The 22,307-nt window shown below is 37.6% G+C and overlaps 1 protein-coding gene across 1 annotated transcript; it reads left to right on the forward strand.

Annotated features, from left to right (window-relative positions):
- On the forward strand, positions 1-21,090 carry IL18R1 (interleukin 18 receptor 1). Its single transcript, XM_066984471.1, has 11 exons — positions 1-554; positions 992-1,112; positions 2,087-2,324; positions 9,032-9,209; positions 10,502-10,655; positions 11,210-11,272; positions 13,490-13,646; positions 13,823-13,956; positions 15,402-15,563; positions 16,817-16,975; positions 18,496-21,090. The coding sequence occupies exons 2-11, from the start codon at positions 1,064-1,066 to the stop codon at positions 18,894-18,896; spliced, it is 1,695 nt and encodes a 564-aa protein (XP_066840572.1). The 5' UTR covers positions 1-554; positions 992-1,063; the 3' UTR covers positions 18,897-21,090.
- The last annotated feature ends 1,217 nt before the right edge of the window (positions 21,091-22,307 follow it).

The following is a 22,307-nucleotide window of genomic DNA, read 5'->3' on the forward strand; positions in this document are numbered from 1 at the left end:
AAAAGAGATTACTTTGGACAGCTCTCTGTGAAATATCTCTTTTAAGTATGTGTCCTATTTGTATATTCACTTTCAGGTAAGTGTCTGAGTAAGGACATCTGTCTTGGCTGAGCTCAGGTTATCATGCATCTAAGCTGTCTGTCTTGTTAGCAAAACTGAGGCACGGTTTTAGGATTGGCTCTGCACTTGGTTGTTAACCTGCTGTTCAGACGAATCTCAGAAGAGATACTCCACACTGGTTTTATTTAGTAAAGTTTCGTGTTTGTCTTCGAAAGAACAATTGAAAATGAGTTTCTTTATCTTCTCCCCCTAGATGGGAACAAGAACACTGTCAACTGGTACTTATCTGTTCTGTAGGTGAAAACGTGAGGCAAAATTGTAGACCTCATTGTTTTCCAACAGGATAAAATTAGACACCAAGATGTCTGATCCATCCACATTCTGCTGTTCTCCTGAAGTGCAACGGAAGATTCTGTTAGCTGTGTTTCTTTAAGGTCCAGTCCTGCAAAGATCATACTGTTTGTGGAGAAGAAAAAGCGCTGTCCTGCTCACTGGTAGGTGTTCACTGGCTTGGGATCTAAGTCTAGATGCTTCTATATGATTGTCAGTTTACTCAGGAGTACAAAGGGCCTCTAGTGAACATGAAAATGGAGGGAGAAGACCGTACAAAATCCACTGGAGTGAAACAAAAAAATAGCCCACCCAATCAGAGCTGCTTTCTTATTTAAGAAAAGCAGAAAAAAACACCTGTTAGTACTATTATTGGTGTGTGTGTGTGTGTGTGTGCATTGCTTTCTGAATTTGGAATAAAACTTGCCAAAGAAAATATAGATATGTTGCCTGGCACATAAAAATACCTGGTAAAATAAAAATGAGTAACTTCCCAGTTGGAAAGCTTTCTTCAGTAACAGGCATTAGTAATACTGCTCTCAGTGGTCAGAGTGGTCTATTTCACTGCACTTGTGATGATCTGTGAATCTGTTTTTCTTAGGCTTTCAGAACCAAGAAAAAATCACTTTTTTTTTTTTTTTTTTTCTGGAGAAGTGAGAATTAACTCAAGGAAATGACTCTGATGATATTTTTAGTAATGTTTATCACTGAATCTGCCACGGGTAAGTATAAATCCTCATTTCAGCCATAGAACCTTTAAAATATTTGCCAAATATATGACACCTTCTTGACAGTTGCTCAGAGTGGTGAAACTTTAGACCAGTTCCAGACTTGGAAAATTTGTTCCAAAGTAACAAAATTATTAAATAAATAGAACCGAGTTGCTATGTGGAAACACCTGATTATGTTGTATGGGAGCATGGCTATATGGAGAGCCACAGCAAGAAAAATAGTGATCACGATTCTTTTTGTGACATTCAGAAGCATAGTCAGAATGGTTGTTAAAGAGAGATAATCTCTAGGACAAAGAGACTGAAGGCATATTTTGTTCTTGAATATTTACACTAGACCATGTTTCCTTTTCTGTATTTTACATGACTTCCACGCGTAAAAGTACATTTAGAAAATTTGATTAAAAAAGCAGACTTTGAGGCTAAATTTTTCACATAGAACCTTGTTCCAAGGGAAATTTTGTGAAAATATATGAAGTTTTTAAGAAATCTTACCATGTAACGATTTAGTTTTAATTAAGAAGAAAATGTACATGTTAATTCATAGGATCTCTGCTTTTATGGCAGTTGATCAGTTCTGAGGATTAGCCACCTTTGTCAAGTCAATACATTTTCCTTCCCCCTTACATTTGTGACAGCTGCTTTTTTATAAAGTTCTACTGACTGTGCTCATTGGATTTGTACAGTTATGGACCCACATGAAAGAATCTTAGGGAAATGTCCATTTTTTATCTTTCTATACCTTCTAGTTTTGCTTGGGTAAGGTAGAATGAAAACTTGGACAACTGAGGTCTCAGACTGAAATAAATTTTGCTGGAACAAATAAATACTGCCAAACTACTTTGCTAAAAGAAAGTAACTTTATAAAAGACCTACTCCACAGCAAGTCACTTTAAAGTCAGGCTAATGGCATTTTATGAAAGAGTATCGAGCCTTTTTTTCCTTTTTTTTTTTTTTTTCTGAAGAGAAGTTGTGTCCCCTTCGTGCCTCCATTGATGTACTAGAAGGGGAATATTTTTTCCTTTGTTTTCCTGAGTCGATGCTACATTTTGAGACAGAAGGATACACAATAAACTGGTACAAAGAAAATGCTGGAAGGCAGAAGCTGATAAAGGAAACACAGAGAATTATTTCCCAAATGAATTTTCTGGAGTTTTGGCCAGCTGAACTCAGCGACTCTGGGAATTACTCTGTCACTCACAGGTGGGTACATAGGAAGTGGATGAACAACATCCTGCCCTTTAAGTTGTCTATAAAGATGGTCTTGGTCTTTGTCTTATTCGTGGCATTTATACAAAGGAAGTTCAGGGAACTACATCAATTATGGTGTCACTTTCCACGTCATTTCACAATAACCACCCAGACAGACCCATAATACACACATATTTCTACAGGCTGATACAGCCTTTTAAAGGTTCTGTAAACTTTTGATAAAACAGGTGGCATTTCTGCTGTTTCATGGCTGATTCTCTAAGCACAATGACAGATAGGCAACCCTTCTGTCAATGGCCAAGTAGAAGGAAACATTTGCTTGTCCTCTCAACCAGACCTGTTCTTCCTTACTCCATTGAGTGGAACTCACTCAGTGAGGCCTGCCAAGTAAATCAAATGTAGTAAGGTAATGGTGACATAGCTGAACTCTGGTTTCTTTGCACAGCCTGGCATGCTTGGAGCTGTTCAAAGAACAAATGAAATCATTGTATTTGGTTCCTTACCAACACAGAACATCAAGAGGCAAAAGCGGAAATAAGGGTGGGCTTCAACTGATGGTGGTATTCCTCATTTGATCATGAGGAATAACAGAAAGACTAGATCAAAGTTTTGTTGTACGAAGTTTTTACGACGAACTTGCACCACAACTGTAATTCAGGATTTACATTTGAAGTAACAATTCATTTTAAACAAATTATTTTTCATGTAATGATTTGTCCTGTTCTTGAGGTAATATTTTTAAGGTTCTTGCCTGGTTCATAAAGGTTATTGGCTGTTATGGGGCTTCATATACTGTAAAATGCTATCCACACTTCTCCAGCAACATAGCATACACAATTTTGATAGTATATAGTTTTAAGTTAGACTTCAATTGTTAATCTGTTACCTAGTTAATGTTCAAGTTAGAAACTGAAAACCTCATGGTATATTTTTCCATGTATCATTATTGTTGTATTGATTTTATTTTTAAAAGTAATGAGTCACCGTATCTGAAATGCTGAATGCTATAAAAGAAAAGCCTACTGGTAGAGCAAAGACACACATGAATATTTCTTTTAGTTGTATGTGATTTCTTATTAATGGCAGGTCAGTCTTTCTCCAATTAGTAAATAAAGCTTGAGAAAAAATTTCCTAATGCATGTTGAACATGATATTAACAGAATTGGCCTTGGGGGTGATGACTGTGGTAGTCTGGCCACTTTGTTCTGCAATGTAGTACAGATTTAGCATATTATTGGGTACAGATCCGTCTAAATTAGCAGAGGTGAAGTCAGCTGCCTAACTGTGGTACTTTGGGGTTAGACAATAGGCTTGTGGGTTATCATGGACCTATACATTTCATATCAAGTCTGAACTTGGCATTAAAGCTTTATTACGTTATTGATGGCCTTGAGCAGTCATCCATATAGTGACTTCACTAAATATGGTGATAAAAAGTTATTAAATCTGAAAACTCACTCTACTGCCAGCACCTAAATAACAGGATAAAATGCACGCTCTGACATGGAGCAAGGAGCATATCTGAATCACCAGGCTACAAAAGGAGGTTATCATAACAAGTCTAAAAAAAAAGGCACAACAGAGGAAAGCTGTGATAACCCTAACCTTAATTCACAATACTTGTGGTTTTGTGATTTTTTTTGAGAATTTGGAATAATGGTAGTAAATATACAGTAAATTACAAGAACTATATAAAACTAATATGATAAAAATATAAACTCAATATTGAGGGAAAAAGTCTTATATTTAGAAGAAGGAGATGAGGGAAAAAGACCCCAAGTAAAAATATTAGGATAAAGTTTCTTAAAATGATTAGTTGTTAGAAAACACAAAAATGTCTGATCCTTTGTGAAATGCTTTGATTTGCTGATTCGTCTAAGCAAGAAACAGAAACAAAAGAAAGTTTTTGATTTTATCAAAGTATTCATATGCAATTAAGAGTTTTGATTTTCAGTTATGAAACTCTTTATTTTCATTTTCTAAGACACTATATCATGATACTATCTTATAAAAATGTGTTTTGAAAAATGGGACTTTTATTAAGATAAAAGTTTCTGAAATAAAATATTTTGACCAGCCCGAAACAATATTTATTTATTTATTTATTTAGAATATCTTTCTGTTAGACCTATACGGATATCTTTTTTTTTTTTTTTTTAAGGATCAGAATGCAGAATGAAGGCCATTGGAATAATATGCATAAGTGTTTTTTTTTTTTTGGGGGGGGGATTTTCATGGGATTTTGGGATTATTTTATCTGTTGGTTCCCACTGTTGGCAAACATATTAAAGCTGTTACATTTCAGCAAATATAGAAGATTATTTTCAGAATCAGTTTCCTGCAGTGAAGGAGGAATTTTATTAGACTCTATGGAGAGGAAAATATTGTGGACTAATGAATTGGTTTAAGACTTAGTAAGACTGACAGAATGGAGATTGTTTTGTTTCAGAGCATTTATAATAGGCTTTTGTTTTAAAGTAGACATTCTAAGATAGTTTTGTTTATATATTTTATTTTCAAGTATTTAATTTATATATGATAATTTGTAAACAATATAGGAATTATTATTTTTTTAGCTGCTTAAGCAGTTTTAGTGAACAAAGTGTCAATCCAATTTACTGCAGATTTTCAGGAAGTGTATGACAGCACTGACAGATTTTGCAAACTATTTTTTCCTGCTATGTTGCAACTGACAATGTGCAACAAGAAAGAGGTGAAAATGATGTAATGATGTATAATGTATTATCCACTTATTTATATTTTTGATTTAAAGAAGAATAAGAATTTTTCCAGTTAAAGTAGAAGTATTTTGCTGAGACATAGCATGTATAGCCAAAGATGCATATTCTGATGTGTTTTCACATTGCTTAGTAGAGTAGACTTCAGCCGTTATTTCAGGAATTAATAGACTTCACCTGAAAGCCTGAGTGTGTGCATGTTCAGCAAAAAATCTTTAAAATGAAGAATTTCATATGTATTTGGTGTGGGGGTGGTAAGAAGAAAAACTGTCACACATATTTGGCAGGATTTCTAATTTATATGGGTTTTCATAACCCATATCCTGTGGTTGTCCAAAAAAAAAAAAAAAACAAAACCATAAACCAAAACAATCAACCAACCAAAAAAAAGCAGGTCATCTTGCTGCTCTGTATTTGTGAACTTGAAAATCTTGCTGCTCCGTGTTTGTGAACTTGAAATAGAGAGAACCATAATATTGTGCACTGGAAGGCTGATTGTCACTTTCTTGATGTAGATAGAAATACAGCACTGAGTTTGTGCAGTGAAGTAACTAAGGGATGGCAGAATTGGATATGTATGCAGTCTTTATGGTAAACTCAGATTATATGCTCTAAGGGCTTTCACTTCCTTGTAATCTCTCCTGAGTCAAGCTATTTTTTGTTGTTCCTTCTTGCTGGGTTTTATGAGTGAAGCTGAAAGGCTGTTAAGCCAGCAGCCAGTTTTGTAGCCCCAAAAGTATCCCTAAAGAATTGCAGCAAGTGAAGACTGACACAGGAATATAACAGCTCAGACACTGGCAGTTTAAGCAATACAATGTAATGTATTTTTTGTTGGTGGTGTAGAAAATCATGTATATTGCAGACAAGTAGAAATTATATAAGCCAAATTCATCTCAGTTTTGCATAGGTATGTTTTTGTCACCTTCCAGAGAGTTGGTCCTTGCCAGAGTTTGTCTCGTCAGCTAGAATATCGTGATCCACTTTGGCTGAAATCCTCATATTTGTTGAAGTGATTTCACTAAAATAATGACAGAAAAAAGCCTCTATGGAGTGATGGTGCTGAGGAGAGCATGTGGCTTTATTGATCATTTTCTTCCATTTACTGAATCTAGGTGCTAAACTTATATTTATTTTATGGCCAGATCCATAATTGCATCTCCAGCATTATTCAGATACAAGTGTGATGTCTAAAAGAGCACACAGACTTGGTGAAATTCATTGGAACTAATATTTATGACTTCACCTTAGCTATTTACCTTAGGTACCTTTATTGTCATGGAGAGAGAGAAGTCTCTCTGGGGCACAGATTATCTTGTCCTAAAACAAACTTGTAAAATAGGTCGTGTAAACTGCACTCTGAGAGGTTACCGAGTGTTATCCCACTGCTGACTGTGGTGTGTAGGTCGATTTAAATGTGTAAATGCGTTGCTGAAGAACAGATGAGAAGGACTCCACCCACTGTGAATACATCTCTGATGGAAATGTTCTGATAAGGTTTTTCCTGTTTATGACACCGCAGTTAACTGATTAAGAAACCAAACCACCATGTTTAGATTTAGATAGTCAATTGCAACTATGAATAATGAATACTTCCAGTGAGTAAGGAGAAGAAGAATCTGCAGGCTGAAAAAGGACTGCAATGTGAAGAGGGTGAGCAAAGCAATTCTGTTTTGGGGAGTTCATAAAGGAAAAAAAAAAAAGAAATCTCAAGCTAAATTCATCATATAAGTGATGTTGTAATGGTTCTTCTGACTCTTTTAACAGTAAAAGGTATATCACATGAGAATGGTGTGAAAGCTGATACACTTGTCAGACTTGTTCCTCCATTTCAACCTCTTTGTCCCTTAGCCATTTTCAGTGAAATAGTTCTTTGCTTGTTTCAGTTCTCCTAGGAGCAATTCCTTTTTCTTTTCTTGGAGGCAGGAAGATTCAAATGTATTTATGAAGACATGTCTGACACCAGAAGGAAGTGTTCTGTGATTACTACTTTTGCTTTGTCAGACCCTGTTTGTTCAGTAAAAATGAGAGCTGAGTTTTAGGCATTAATTGTAAAACCTCGCCCATTAATTTACAGGTAGAAAAATTACTTTCTCTTAAGCCCTAACTTTGCCAAAGTGAGACTAACTTTGCCAAATTTAAGCCCAAACACCTTCAGGTTCTTTTCCCTTTGTAGCCATGTATTTGGACATATCTGGCAATGAAATAACTCACAGCTATAATCTGAGTCATTAGGGAAATATGTGAATAGAATATATTAGATACCTGAATGATCACATTCAGCTTCTAGATAGTCAGAAGAGGCATTTTTAGAGCATATTCACCTGACTTTTTATAGATATGGGATGTGATGAACATGCTCTAGAAGAAAGAGTTCATGGCTTTTCCATCAACCTGGGGTGGCCATTAAACTGTAGACCTCTGATCAGTAGAGAATGAGAGAAAAAGAGATTAATCCCTTCCAACATGACTTCTTGGGCAGACATAGAATCATAGAACACCTTGGGTTGGAAGGGTTCTTGAAGATCATCTAGTTCCCATACCCTGCCATAAGGATGCCACCCACTAGACCAGGTTGCTCAGGGCCTCATCCAACCTGGCCTTGAACACCTCCAGGGATGGGGCATCCACAGCTTCTCTGGGCAACCTGTGACAGTGCCTCACCACCCTCTGAATGAAGAATTTCCTCCTTACACCTAACCTAAATCTCCTCTCTTTTAGTTTAAAGCCATTCCCCCTCATCCTGTCATTGTCTGCCCAAGAAGGAAGTTGCTCTCTGTCTTTTTTTGTAACCCCCCTTTAAGCATTGAAAAGCCACAATGAGGTCACTCCTGAACCTTCTCTTCTTCAGGCTGAACATCGCCAGCTCTCTCAGCCTTTCTTCACAGGAGAGGTGCTCCAGCCCTCTAATCAATCTTGTGGCCCTCCTCTGGACCTGTTCTAACAGGTCCACATCCTTCTTGTGCTGAGGGCCCCATACCTGGGCGCGGTACTCCAAGTGGGGCCTCACAAGGGCAGAGCAGAGGGGCAGAATCCCCTCCCTCAGCCTGCTGGCCACTCCTCTGGTGATGCAGCCCAGGACACAATTGGCCTTCTGGGCTGCAAGAGCGCACTGCCAACTCATGTCGAGCTTTTTGTCCATCAGAACCTCCAAGTCTTTCTCTGCAGGGCTGCTCTCAATGTGTTCTTCTCCCAATCTGTACTCATGTCTGAGATTGCCCCAAACCAGGTGCAGCACCTTGCACTTTCACTTGTTGAACCTCATTAGGTTCATGTGGGCCCAGTTCTCAGGCTTGTCCAGGTCCCTTTGGATGGCATCCCTTCCTTCTGTTGTATTGACTGCACCACTCATCTTAGTGTCAACTTTGAATCCAGAAGTATCATGCTTGAATCCAGAAGTGATTAACTAATTCATGAGAATTGCATAGTTTGGAAATATTTCCAAAATATTGGTGATTATCTACACAGCATCAAACAATGAAAAATGTGACTTTTTGAACAATAACACAGTAGCCTGTTTTATTTTTTATGTTTAAAATATATATTCATATTTCTTGGTTACTGCTTTAAACCTTAGCATAAGAGATTAAACCTGCCAGATCACATGTTGATTTAAGCTACTAAAACTCTTTTGTTCTCACTTGTAAATATATATGATGGCACAGACAGTTAATTTTTTGTTCTGGTAAATGTGGAATATACTGTTATATTTCATAGATATAATTTTATTGTCAAGTGTTTTGTGATAGATGATTTAGTTTGGATAACCTATTTCATTGTGAGAAATAATGCATTTGGAATTGGAAAAGCAGTGAAGGGGAATGTAAATAATCAGTTCATTAATGATGTATTTTTTACCTAACAGATGTATTAAAGAACTTGTTTTTGTTTTGCTCTATAGCTCACTGAGCTACAATCCTTTAAAAAGCTCCTAACACTGATTTTACAAATGTTTTTTCATAGCAATGGAAGACAAAATTTCACAATTCAGAAGTGGACCTTGAATGTGCTTGAAAGGAATAAAAGCAGCTGTTTCAACAAAAATCATTTGACAACCGAAATTCAAAATGCTGGAACGGGTCATTCACTGAAATGCAGTGATCTGTCTGTCAATGAAAATGACAGTGTAACATGGTACAAGGTAATTGCTCAAATCATTGGCTGTAGATCAAAAACATCTGCAGGAAAAATGAATTATAAAGATTTCTAGAAGCACTTACAAATCTTATAATACTTTAATTTCTCATGTTTTTGGTGAAAAAAGCCTTTAGACAGATACAGAGAAGAAAGTTTCTATCTGCTTTCAGATTTGTTAGAAAAATGAACCTGCAATCAGAAATTACTGTTAGTTTGGAAAGGTAATAGATCTTATGTGCACATCCGTTGGCAGATTTAGCTACTTTGTTAATGTATGTATTATTCTGACATTAAATTAAGTGCCAAGATACTTCTTTTACAGTTGGCATGTGCTTGTAAAGTAATTGAAAAACTTTTAAATTTTGCCGTTCCTGAACATTTTTTCCAAAATGTGGCAGATCTAGTTCTGTTCAGTTTAGGCAAATCATTGGTCTTCTTTGGACGAGTTTTTGCCAGGGCATAGACAATAGCTGTATAAGCTTTTGTAACTGTTGAGTGTTGGTGTGCTCAGCCATTGGATTAAGCACCCTGACCAGGTTTCTTCCGCCCTGTCCCTACTCACCACCTTGAGCAGTGCTCCTTATTCCTCTCCGTGGGTTGCAAGTGTCCTGCTTGGAGTAACAGACACCATTCCTTCATGTTCATGTTGAATCATCTTCAGGAAAGGATTTTGGTGTCTTAAGTGTTGGCATCTGTATTCTGCCTGACACAGCCCTCCTTCCTTGTCCTTGAGAGGGCAGGACCATGGATGGATATGTTTTCCTCAGTAAAGGGGCGTGCCTTAGACTGACCTCTCTCATGACTGACTGTATCGATGCCTAATATTTTTATGACTAATATTGTATGAGACAGGTGAAGCAGCCATCCTTAGACTTAAATATCCTTGGGTTTTTGATTGGGTGAAATTTTTGAAAGCTTTCATATTACACTTGAAGCTGAGATAAAAGAAGGATGGTAACATATGCCTTTTGTACAAGAGCTTGTTAACAAATGTATGCATCCAGGAAATGTTCATTCCCTGATCCCACCAGTGACCATTTTCCCTTCTTAATCTAAGGTAATTTAGACAAGAACCGTATTACAGTGCTCTCAACTTTTAGTGGGTTGAATATTCAGAGGTTGTGTTTAAATGACCATGACTGAACACTGGGCCCCCCCTCCTTTGGGTCAGGTAGATGTCATTGAGAAAATAAAAGAGTGATGGTGAAGATTCATTTCAAAAATAATGTTTGTCTTTTTTAAGGTTTTGAATATATCTTTGCTACAGAATAATATTTTCTGGATTTATTGTTGTAGGACTGTAAGAACTATCAAAACGAAACAGAACGGGAACTGGATTTTAAAACCTTAACAGTTCAGCACTCTGGTATATATACCTGTAAAATTTTGATCAGCCATAATGGAAGGATATACCACAGCACAAGTACAATTAAGCTGGTAGTAGAAGAAGGTAAGAAAACTTTCTGAAAACTTTGAAAGGTGCTTTTGGTTCTCCTTACTATGGAAAAAATTCCCTGCTAAACTTATTTGTTTATGGATATGGTTCATTATCTCCTAATTATACTTATTTGATAAATAAATAAATATATAAAGGTGATCAGATCTGGAAATCTGATCTATTTTGCAATAATTTAAAAATAAAAAGCAGAAGTTTACATTACACATTACCAATTTGGAAACATTTATTTAGTATGTCTTCCCTGAAGTTGGTTGTAATTTTTTCAAAATTGGTTGCTGTAAGTCATACAAACTTACTAAGAGTTTTGTGAGAGAGCCTTTCCAACCATTGTAAACTGTGTATGTATACGTATGCACATGCAAAAAATTCAACAGGATATACTGCTTTTTAAGCTGCTTGGTAACGACAGGTCCAGATATTCTTCCTTGAATCAAATGGAATCTATGTGGTTTGTTTTAGAAGTAAAGCAAATGCATCATTTTTACTGTGGTAGAATCTAAGAAAGCTGTTACTTCAATATCAGTAATTCTTTTTTTTTTTTTTAGATGCACCAGAGGCTGTCACTTTGGAGATAGTTGGACGCGATGAAGAAATTGAAACAGAAATAGGTACCAAATTAGTTCAAGGATCTTTATTTTAGCTGCATCATATATATGACTTTGTTCAGATCTCTTTATAGTTGATTGTCTAGTTAAGTCTGATTGAACGAATTGTCTGTGTACCCTTCTGGATCTGATCCATCTTCACATCTGATTATGTTTTGTTTAGTGGATTCTATGATTGATATACATTAAGTTCACCCTTACAGAGGCCGAAGATCAGGTTGTTGTTATGACCAGCAAGAGAAAGTGACAGTGATGATAAACCACGACTTCCCTTTTTAGACAGCAAACCCCACAGAATGATGTGTGAAAGATATCTGGTTTGTCCAGTGAGCAACAATAATAAGTAATCTCTTTAATATTTGATGCAGTCAAGGACATCATGCTGCAGAGAAATGAGAAACGTGAGGGATGACAGTCCTGGCAATGCAAGCATGCAGATCTATTACTGCTTCAAAGAATTTGTCTTATTGTCAAAAGCCAAAAATTTGACTAGCTGGGAAAAGGTTAGATAACTTGGTCTGCAGGCTTCACACAGTGTTGGAAACTATCCAAGATTTTGACCACAAAGCATCCAAGAGGCTGTATATAGTTCTTAAGAATATAACTTCACCTGTATTTTTGCTCTCCTGTGTTTGAGGGATTCTCCAATTTGATTACCTGCACAATTCTGCAAACACATATTCACCGCCTCTGTGGCTCATATGTGTATCTCATTTGCTCAGCTAAGACACCAGATGTTGGCTTACTTTCCACCTCACAAAGGCCAGTTAGTAGGTCCTTTTTCTAATGCCAACACCCCAATCCTACATCGCCTTATGTCTCCCAGTCTGCCAGGGCACTGTTCCTACACAGTTCTTATCACTTACTCTGCTCGTCCCAACCCTTACACGGAAACATGGTTCAGCATCAAATGATTATGAACCATAAGTCTTCTATGTCTTATATACTTTGATCAGATCATTTGGTAAGATCATTGAACTACCTGATGGCTGATCAGACTGATGGCATGGTGGAGAGAGAAGGGAATTTTGGAATTTCAAACCCTTCATGGTTTGGATGGTGCTCTATAGGGTTTCCTTGAAAAAAACAAAAAGCTGTTGTGCGCAGTGAAAAAGCTAGAGTTGCAAGGTAGATGATAATATTCTTCTAGGTCTATGTTTCAATCTGTACAATTGTGATTTGGATTTGGATTTGTAAGGTCTAAATCTAAGGGTGCCACATTTTCAGCTCGACCTCGCTTTAAAGATTCTTAAGCAGTTTCACTGGAAGCATCCACCCTGTTAAACCTTGAGAAGTCTGTTTATAATGTATGTTCTCAGAGTATTCCTGGACAGGGTTACTTACTGGAAAGCATCTGTGCATAGTGTCCTGAACAAGAACTAGTGTGTGGCTTTTGTGGTTTACTGAAATGTGTTCTGGATGTGTTCCCTGGAAACGGTGCTGGCATAACCTAGAAATGGTGATGTAATGTTTTAGCTAACCTCAGGATAAGCTTTCCATGACAGTGTTTAAATTCAAATGCCTTGCAGATCATCAGATTTCACACTCCACAGCTCCAGACCTTTGCCTTTATTTTCCCATGTGCACTGTTGTCTTTTTACTTTTGCTCTTTCTTATAATTAACCAGAATTTAAGGCGTGGTTCCTTTACACTTCCAAATAGTGTTTTGGAGTGGTATGGAGTAGCTGACTGGCTAAGTTAATTATTCATGCATTCAGGATTATGCTGATTTCCAGGTGTGGTGCTGGGATGAGAATTTCTCTGGGAGAGGTCAGCATGGGTGCTAACAGGTTTTGTTACTTCTTACGTTGTAGTATACGGTTTAGCTGTCATCATCAATTGGTTATAATTCCCCTTACCAGTTACTTACTTTTACATCCCTGGGGCACTGGTGATGGGTTGTCCTCTGCTGTTTTCTGTCTGCAGCACACAGTTTTGTTCCCTGAAGTCTGAAATGCTTTGGCCTATTTAAACTTTTCTGGCTGTTACAGCTAATCTGAGATAAAAGTGTGGATGACTCTCCCTCTGTAGTGGAGTACAACAGAGCTCTGTGCGTGGTTGCCAAAGCCACTGCCACCATGGCACACATATGAAAGGGGCTATTAAGCCCATAAGGGAACACAGCTGCTTGGATATGAGGTCTGGAAAGCTGACATTTTATTGCACTGTGAACATGAATGACACTTTTGACTACATCTTCTTATGTTATGCTTTGTGTAGGTAAAGAAGAGATACTCAATTGCACTGGTTTCTTGGGTTACGATATGCAAGAAGATGCCAGCCTCTACTGGTTGATTAATGAAACGTTTCCAGAAAAATGCTCAGATATCCCCAAGAATGACCCTTTGATATGTGAAGAAGAGTTCAAAAAATTACAGTAGGTTTCCAGAAAATACTGAACTTCTGTTGTGTGTGATAAATTTCTGCATTTTATGGACCGCAAACTCATTAAAATGTCTGAGGTTCTTCTACAAACTTTTCCTCAAAATCTGCCTCTCAACTTATTGTAGATTTCTATGCAGATAGTTTTGCTAACACCATTCCTTGTTGCAGTTTGGGAAACAAGTTTTACGTCACAAGGCTACTACGGATTAAAAAAGTAAGAGATGAGGACTTGCATCATAATTTCACCTGTAAGCTGCAAGCTGATGAAGCAGTGCAAATAAAAATAGTGAAATTGAAGAAAGGTACGGTATAATCTATGAACAACATTTCTTATTTTTAATTACTAATCATGCCAGCCTCTCAACAGAGGAAGCAGGGTACTGATCCAGATATGTGTGTGTGCTGGTAAAGACCTTGGTTCCTCTGGGGTTTGATTTAACAAGTTCTTTGGGTGATTCCTTGTGCTCTGAGATGGGGCAGTAGGGATTGCTGCTCCTTCTGCTACATCAGCTGTGTGAGGGCTCCACAGTTAAACTGATGGTGGTGTGGATACAGCTGAGGGCGGCTGAGCTAAGCTCTAGCTGATAGATCCCTTTGCAGCAGGTTGTTAGATTCCATGATAAAATATCCTCTGTGCTCTCCAGTGCATCACATTGGTGGGATTATCGGGGTTGACTACCCAAACCTCAGTGCAGCCCAGTGTTTGTTATTTGGGCCACTTTGTTTATTAAGCAGCTCTTTTTCTTTTTTTTTTTTCTTTTTCTTTTTTTTTCTTTTTCTCCCTTCTTTCATGGAAAGTGTAATCTTTGATATTCCTGCTAATGCCTCACACATTCTGGTTGATAATTTCTTAGAAAGGTAGAGTCAGGGACTCTATCTTTCTAGCTTTGGAAAGCTGAACTCTACTTTGAAGTAACACTTCACATCTGTAGTCCACACAGCTTGGAGATTCATGGCAAATGGGCATTCTCTGCTTGTTTTCCATCTCTCTTAGACCTTTCCAAGGTTTACTGAGAGGAAATATTTAATTCTGTAAGTGTGAAAATAGACTAGTCAATCTTAAAAGATGTAGTACATAGTAAAACAAATGAAATACAGGCTACAGTGAGCATGACATGATGTCTTCACAGAGGACTTCACAAAGATTTAATACTTAAAAACTTGTATTTGGAATTGAAAAGGGGAGGATAATAGAACAAATCAATTTAAAAAAGTAAAATAAATCTTTAAAACAGTAAAATAAATCTTTAAAAAAGCCTGAAAGAGAGTAGAGACAGAAGCAAAAGATGATCTTGGGCAAAGAGTTTAAATGGGTCATGAATGGCTGTTATGGATGGGCTGAGAGAAGGGTAGGGACTAACACAAAATGATAGAGATCCTGAAGAGAACTCATCATAAAAGTGGTTGACCCAGTATAGTCCTCCAGTCTGGGATGCTGTACATCTTTGAGGACTTGTAGTCTCGGTATTGATCCCACATACATCTCATTTATGTGTATGCAGAATGTGCGCAGACATGCAAGATTAATTCTCCAGTTTTTAGAGTAATCTATGTTCTGTAGTTTTTCTCCATCTCAGGATGAATGGGATGCGTGTGCACTTGAAATACTGGCAGGAAAGTATTCACACAAACTTTTCAGTTTGGGTAATTTTAAGGTGCCATTAAATTGCCATGCAATTTACTAAATTAATCTTGTCCTATAATACTCTTTGTTAAGGCCTTAATTTCCTGGGCTTCTCTTTTACAGGAAACACCCGAGATCTGCCAGTGCACCTTTTTACAACTGGAATGATTCTTGCTGTACTACTTCCATGTACTGTAATAGCCATGACAGTTGTCTGTGTGATGTTCAGAGTAGACTTAGTTCTATTTTACAGGAACATATGCAGAAGAGATGACACTGCTGGAGGTATGACTTGGCTAATGCTGACATTGAAAGAGAGTGCTGATTAAAAAATAGCTTCTGGTAGGCTCTAAAAAACAATCGTTACAGAGGAAGGGGCAAAATAAGTCCAGGAGTTTTGTAAGTAGAAACAGCGAAGAATATGTGAAAGAGAACTTGATTGTCAAGTTAGTGTGTTATCCACCTTGGGGTAATAAAGCAGATAAACACAGTCAGGAAGTTGCCTCTGGAACAGACAGTGGAAGGGACATAGCTGGTTACTGTTCCAGCATGCTTTATTGTACAATGTTCTTCATCACAGAAGCTGGAGAATTGTTGGCAAATGTGTGGAAGTATACAGGTAATCTATCTGCAGGGAGGATGAGCACCCTGGAGTTGACAGACCATTTGTTGTTTCTGTTTTCAAATTTGTTTTCACCTAACTGATGCCTTTCTGCTTCACGTTAAAATGCTTCCTTGTCTGTAGAGGTCATTGCAGTGTTTATAGGTTTGTCACTAAATGCACTTAAAGAGAGTACACTGCCAATGTTTTACCAAGCAACTTTGCTGGGACCTTGACTTAAGGAGCAAGCCTGACAATTACCTAACTCTGGGTATAATTTTCACTCTCTGACTGTGTTTCTGAGAATTGTAGTGAAAAAAACCTTGCTGTGTATGTGTACCTGATTTCCTTAGACCTCCTCAGTCTCTAAATCTCCTTGAATATACCTTGAATGAGCTGCAGTGGTTGGAGTTCTCTCAGTAATGGGTGAATGTCATTTATGCCTGCCAGGATTATTTATTTTTCCATTCATGCTAGGGAAGAAGCATAGTTTATGATTCAAAACTATGTGTGTTATTGTATCAATCCAGACAGTTTTGTTGCAAGTTTTAATTAGAGATTGCTTAATGTGGTAAGCCCGGACTGCTTAATGTGCTAAGCCATGTTTATAAATTACTGGCCAATATATGACCAGACATGGTATATTCTTATAACTCTAAGTCATTAAAATAATAAACTAGCTTATTTTTTCAGTACCTGTTCTACAGGACTACTTGGTAGTGTTAGATGAAAGGTAAAATAATTGTGAAAATGGGCAATAGAACTTATATAACTTTCTTATCAAGTTGCAGACATGTTGAGCATACTAGTCTGTAATAAGGAAGATGTTTCTGGATGCTTTGATACTGAGACAATAATTTTGTAAGCCAGAATGGTGGATCAGATACTGTATTTCTAACGGTTGCCAACAAGACAAAAATTGGTGATTTCTTTCCAGATGGAAAAGAATATGATGCTTTTGTGTCTTATCTGAAAGACTGTGCTTCTACTAGTGAAGAAGAGAGAGAATTTGCTTTGAAGATATTACCAATGATACTAGAAGAAAATTTTGGGTACAAGTTATGTATATTTGAGAGAGATGTCTCTCCTGGGGGAGGTAAGTGTATTGATTATTCTTGTCATTAAATAGACACATCCTTTTCATGAATATATAAACATCTGCAATGAGAAGGAAATCTGACAGAAGTTCTTTGCATTGAAATGCTACATGTTCATTTTATCTAGGCTGTGTTTGCATGCAAATGAAGCATAAACACATTTTATACATTTTATATATTTTTATGAATTCATATATACATGTACACATACCTTTAATTACACATTCAAGATAAGGTGAAAAAGCTATCATGGAGAAAATTAGGGTGAGAACACAGAGAACGTAATGTGCTTCATGGTAATAGCACTCTTGCTCTGCTTTTGCTGAGGGCAGGCGTCTATGTCTGAACTCATGCTTACTGCACTGAGCAGTTGATGGTTCTGTTACTCAGATCCTCAGGTAACTCACATGTTTGTCTGTCTTCAGTCTGGCAGTTGATAGCATGTTTTGAATGCAGTGGGAGCCATAGGGTTAAGAAAATATACATGAGAACATGGCATTTTGTTTCCCTATATTACTAATGGCCTTTTACAGATGTTTAAAAAGAAAGAAAGAAAAAAAAAGATACTGGGGGATTCCATTTAGTTTGAAGGCCTATTTGGAGAATTGGATTTCCTTGTTAAAAACACAGAGCAATAAGCTTAATCACCCTCCTTCCTAAGGCAGGATCTTCCCTTCATGTGTCCTTTCCTGACACGTTCTTTTAACCTGAGAGAGATACCATAACTTTCCCAATCCATTTTGAGTGTTAAAAAAGGCTTTTCTAAGTGTTCAGTCTGATTCTTCCTTGCAGTAGTTCTATCTTATTTCCTTTTCTCTGGTTTGATCCACTGTGAATATGGAAAACAGATTGTTTCCCTCTGTTTACAGGAGCCATTGGTATATTGCAATACCCTTGCCAGCCTCCTTCTCCTCTCTGTTTTCTCTTCATTGTGTTACTACTACAGTTTGCTTTCTCTGTCCCTACGAGGCACGTTTTCTAGACCTGTTGTCTCTGTAGATCTCATTGTCGCATGGTTGTGGAGACAGAGTTAGAACTCATTCTGTCATCACATGATGGTCTTCTCATCCTTGGATTACTGGCAATAGATTTGGGAATTCAGTGAAATAAAGGAAGGAGTAAACTGAGATTTACTGAATATTCAGGTGGCTGCTGGTGACTTTGTGTGGAATCTCTCTAATGGTGTCCATTATGAAAGAATGAAGAGACATCTGGCTGGAGGAAGAATAAATTTTGCTGTCACCTTCAGTCCATGTGACTACTGACAGACAGCTGTCTCAGGTAGCTGGAGACTGTATTTTTTTATCTGTCCCAGAGAACAGGCTTTGGCCCTGTGAGAATTCATTTTCACAGACTCATGATCTGTAATGCACATTAATCTCTTCTTAAGGGCAGGATGTTTCCTTGCAGTCACTTCATAAGGGGAATATTTTTGGTACATGTGCAATTGTCAAAGGAAATCAGTTCAATGCCTGTCCTTTCAATTTAGTTTAATAACACATTTATCTTTAATTTGCAGCTGTTGTTGATGATATCCATTCATTCATTGATAAAAGTCGAAGATTAATCATTGTACTGAGCCAAAACTACATTTCTGACACAGCCATATATGAACTTGAGAGTGGACTACATAAAGCACTAGTTGAAAGGAAAACTAAGATCATATTAATTGAATATATGCCTATAAGTGACTACAATTTCTTGCCAGAATCACTGTCTCTTTTACCATCAAAGAGGGTTGTGAAGTGGAAAAAGGATAAATCCCTTCCTGTGAATTCCAGGTTTTGGAAGAACCTTCGGTACCTGATGCCAGCGAAACCTACCAAGTCAAACACCAAAGGGCACTGTAACAATCTAGATCTAGGCTCAGAAGGGACTCAACCATGGACTGGGGGCTGTGACTGTAATGCAGTCATATAGCAATTATGGAGACGGAAGATGCTGCAGAAAATTGCCAGTTTTGCTAAATTCAAATAGAAAACACAAACTGTGCTTATTTTATTTTAATATGGGAGATAGTGCTCATTAGAGGCCAAGTCTGAGATAAAAGAAGAATATATGAAACGTCACAGTGGCTAAGATGATGTTAATTCCAGTGCTAAATGCTATTCCAGAGACAGTTTCCTCAGTAGTCTACACAAGAAGCTGAACTCTGATTCTGCATCGGTCTTAACACCTGGCACCAAGAACAGCCCATAACCTTTTGGTTTCACATTTTCCTTCTTGTAAAATGACGTTAGTTATACTTGCATACTTCTTGAGACCCCTCAATGAATTTATCAGTATTTACAAAGTATTATGATTTAGATGCTCTCAGTTTTGTGTTTTGGTATTTCCTAAGAATCCTGCTTGGGTTCTGACCCAAATGGCTCCTGCCCTAGGGAGCTTGGCATATAGGGTTTAGGCAACATCGAGCAGAAAAGTCAAGTGAAAATGGAGACAAGGAAGGATAGAAGGAATCAGACGTTTAGTCAGGCTAACTGCATTCACTCCTGAGTTGTGTGTGGTCTAGACAAGCTAAGTGGCAGTGATTTGGAAGAATGGTAAAGTCTTCTTTCATCCTCTAATTTAGCTGAGAATACTGTAAATTGTCATTTTGGCAGAGAGAAGAGAGGAATGCGATAGGGCTAATAGTACTTTGTCCACGGACACCAATATCTACGTCATATCCTGAGCTACCTTCAGCTGAGAGCTGCAGAGGATTTATGCAAAAATGAGCTCTTCAGTATACAAACATCTATTCCTAACCCTTTAGAACATTAGTACCAGTACCTAGCATTATTTTCCATAATAAACCTAGCAATGCCATTCAAAATCATGATCATACTCTGTCGCTATTAGCTGCCTGGCAGAAGATGACAATCGGACATATAAGTTCCTGGAAACAATGGAACTCTATTTCCTCCTAATACCAATGGGGAACAAGTATTGGAAAATTATTTTGGAAGAACTTCAGTCACTTTGCTAGGAGACCATCAAGGCTCGTCCCACTCTCATCACTGTCTTGTATTCAACTAAGGCTAGTTCTGAGGAGATATATCTTTGATACTGACACTTAATTCATGCAGCTCTGTTATCTTCTTGGTGCTCTTGAGAATACAGTTGTAGTGATGGATGTTACAACTGTCTCAGGATTTATGAGAATGAAATACCTTGTTGTTTTTCAAATATCCCCTAATCACACAAATGAGAAGGAATAGAGGAATAAGACAAGCATTTTTGGTGTCCTTCATATCAGCTCCAAGAGATCTCCCTATTTCTGTCATGCAACTGAAGAGCTGTCTAACTGTGGTACTTAGGCAAAAGCCTTCCTCCACCTTAAGCTTTTACCAAAGAGGGTTTCTACTGTGTAGATAAGTGTGCCTTTATATTTCTAAATCTTTCTCAAAGTTCAGTTCTTTTCCACCAGTGTTTCCTGTTTTAACATTTAATATGTTTCCTTTTTAACATTTTTCAGCAGGACTAATGATTGCCCGTACTTCAGAAGTGCCAGTGGTTGTACTGTGCATTTCCATTCCTTGGCCATAAAACTAACAGAAATGGTGGTAACCTTCCTGGTACTTAACCAATATGTTACATTTGCTCCTCAGCCACATTGTTTTTCATATGTTGTCATCAACACATTGCCTAACAACATAAATTGTCAAATGTGAATATGAAGAGTGCACAGAGTTTATTTAAAGCTCTGGACTGAGCCTGCCCTCTATGAGAATCAGCTATTATAAAGCAAGATTGGATTTTCTGTGAACTCCCCCACCTCAGCTTGGAGAGGTGATATAGCTAATCCTCACTGCCCATGCCTTGGTAAAAGGAGACAAAGGAAATTAAGTCTACGTTAATGCCAGATGTTGTTTTTAGTGCTCTTATATCCAGAATTACTGACTTTAACCAGGGCTTGGAAATACCTGCTTTCTGTTTGCCAATCTCTAGAGAAAAGAAGCTGCTAATGTGACTTTTATAGACTGCAGTTGTGCTGATTTGCCTAATCACGTATATGTCAATTTACAAGTGACTTCACATGATAGTTGGTTTGAAGTAATGGGTCATTTCAGTGATTTCTGTAGCATTTCTGTTACATGTTTTTGCTCTGAATAAAACTTTATTTCCCCCTCCACGCAACAGTGGCTTCTGTTTTTGCTGCCGTTAGACAGCAGTAAGTGTCAAAAATTGTACTTCTAGTAAGAAACATAATGCAAGAAGCAAAAATATGGTTAGACCTGCTCTCCATGAGCAAAAAATATCTCTTTTGTACTGTAAAAAAAAAATAAAAAAACCCAAACCTAATCCAACCAAGTTTTTGGAATAATTAATTTCCTAAAGAAGGATGCAGATGGGATCAGCAATGGGAGATCTGTTGTAAGACAGCAGTCTTGAAGATTCTTGTCTTTCTTGTGCATACTACAACATGATACTGACTGTGAGAACATAATCTGCCTGTATTTTTTGTTTGACTATCATTCCTGTTTGACTATCGTCTATCAAACACAATACAGGCAAGAAAAAAAAAGGCGGGGGGGGGAGGGGGTTTCAAGGTTTTCTTGTCCATTGATAGTTTTAACTTATATGTAGGGAAAAGTTGAGGCTATCATATATAGTACCAGTATTATAGTGTAGCACTGTGTAAGGGCCTGGAAATATAGAAGGTTTATAAATGTTAAGTTGTCCATGAGCCCTACCCTGTGTGGCTACCGTCAGTGTCTGCACCAAGTCTGGAGAGACTCGAGTCTGCAGAGAAGGGAGGTCCCTCCAAATGGACTCTACATATAGTTCCATATCCATAAGTATTTTTTTTCCTATAAACACTTCTGTTCCTCTGTTGTCATCTACATTCTTTACATACATATGATGAGAGGTAGAATATGTCATTCTGTATCCAAGCTTCAGGACAAATCCTCTCTCTTCCACCTGTCTTCAGATTGTAAAGAAAGCAGGAGGTTTGCAGAAGCGCTAGAGGACATAGGGAACTGCAAGAGACCTGGTAGAAGATTTGCTAGTTATGTTGCAGAACAAGTGAAGATGTGTGCAGAAGTAATTTGTCAGTAGCACGTTTACCAAGCTAGAAACTAAATAGAAATTTTGCAGTCAGCTCAAAAATGAGGTGTCCAACATGGCGACACACTGTGGGCACATGCCTATTGCATGTGCAGGGCAAGGTTACTACTGTATGCTAGACATGTCAGGGCCTAGAGGAAATACGCAATTGATTTGTGCAGGAAGGTCCAGAATTTTAAGTGTCACATCCAGAAGTTGATAGATTGATTCCTGGGTTCATTAAAGGCCATAAAAAGTGGCAAGAAAGTAAAGATTGGCAGACATGAGTCTAGCCAGGAA

Source organism: Anser cygnoides, chromosome 1 (genome assembly GCF_040182565.1).
Source record: "Anser cygnoides isolate HZ-2024a breed goose chromosome 1, Taihu_goose_T2T_genome, whole genome shotgun sequence".
Lineage (NCBI taxonomy): Eukaryota > Metazoa > Chordata > Aves > Anseriformes > Anatidae > Anser > Anser cygnoides.

Excerpts from the sequence above, each read along its gene's own strand:
- IL18R1 (XM_066984471.1), top strand. The coding sequence starts at position 1,064 with ATGACTCTGATGATATTTTTAGTAATGTTTATCACTGAATCTGCCACG. Across the intron at positions 10,656-11,209 it reads TAAGCTGGTAGTAGAAGAAG|ATGCACCAGAGGCTGTCACT; the intron begins GTAAGAAAACTT and ends TTTTTTTTTTAG. Across the intron at positions 16,976-18,495 it reads AGATGTCTCTCCTGGGGGAG|CTGTTGTTGATGATATCCAT; the intron begins GTAAGTGTATTG and ends TTTAATTTGCAG.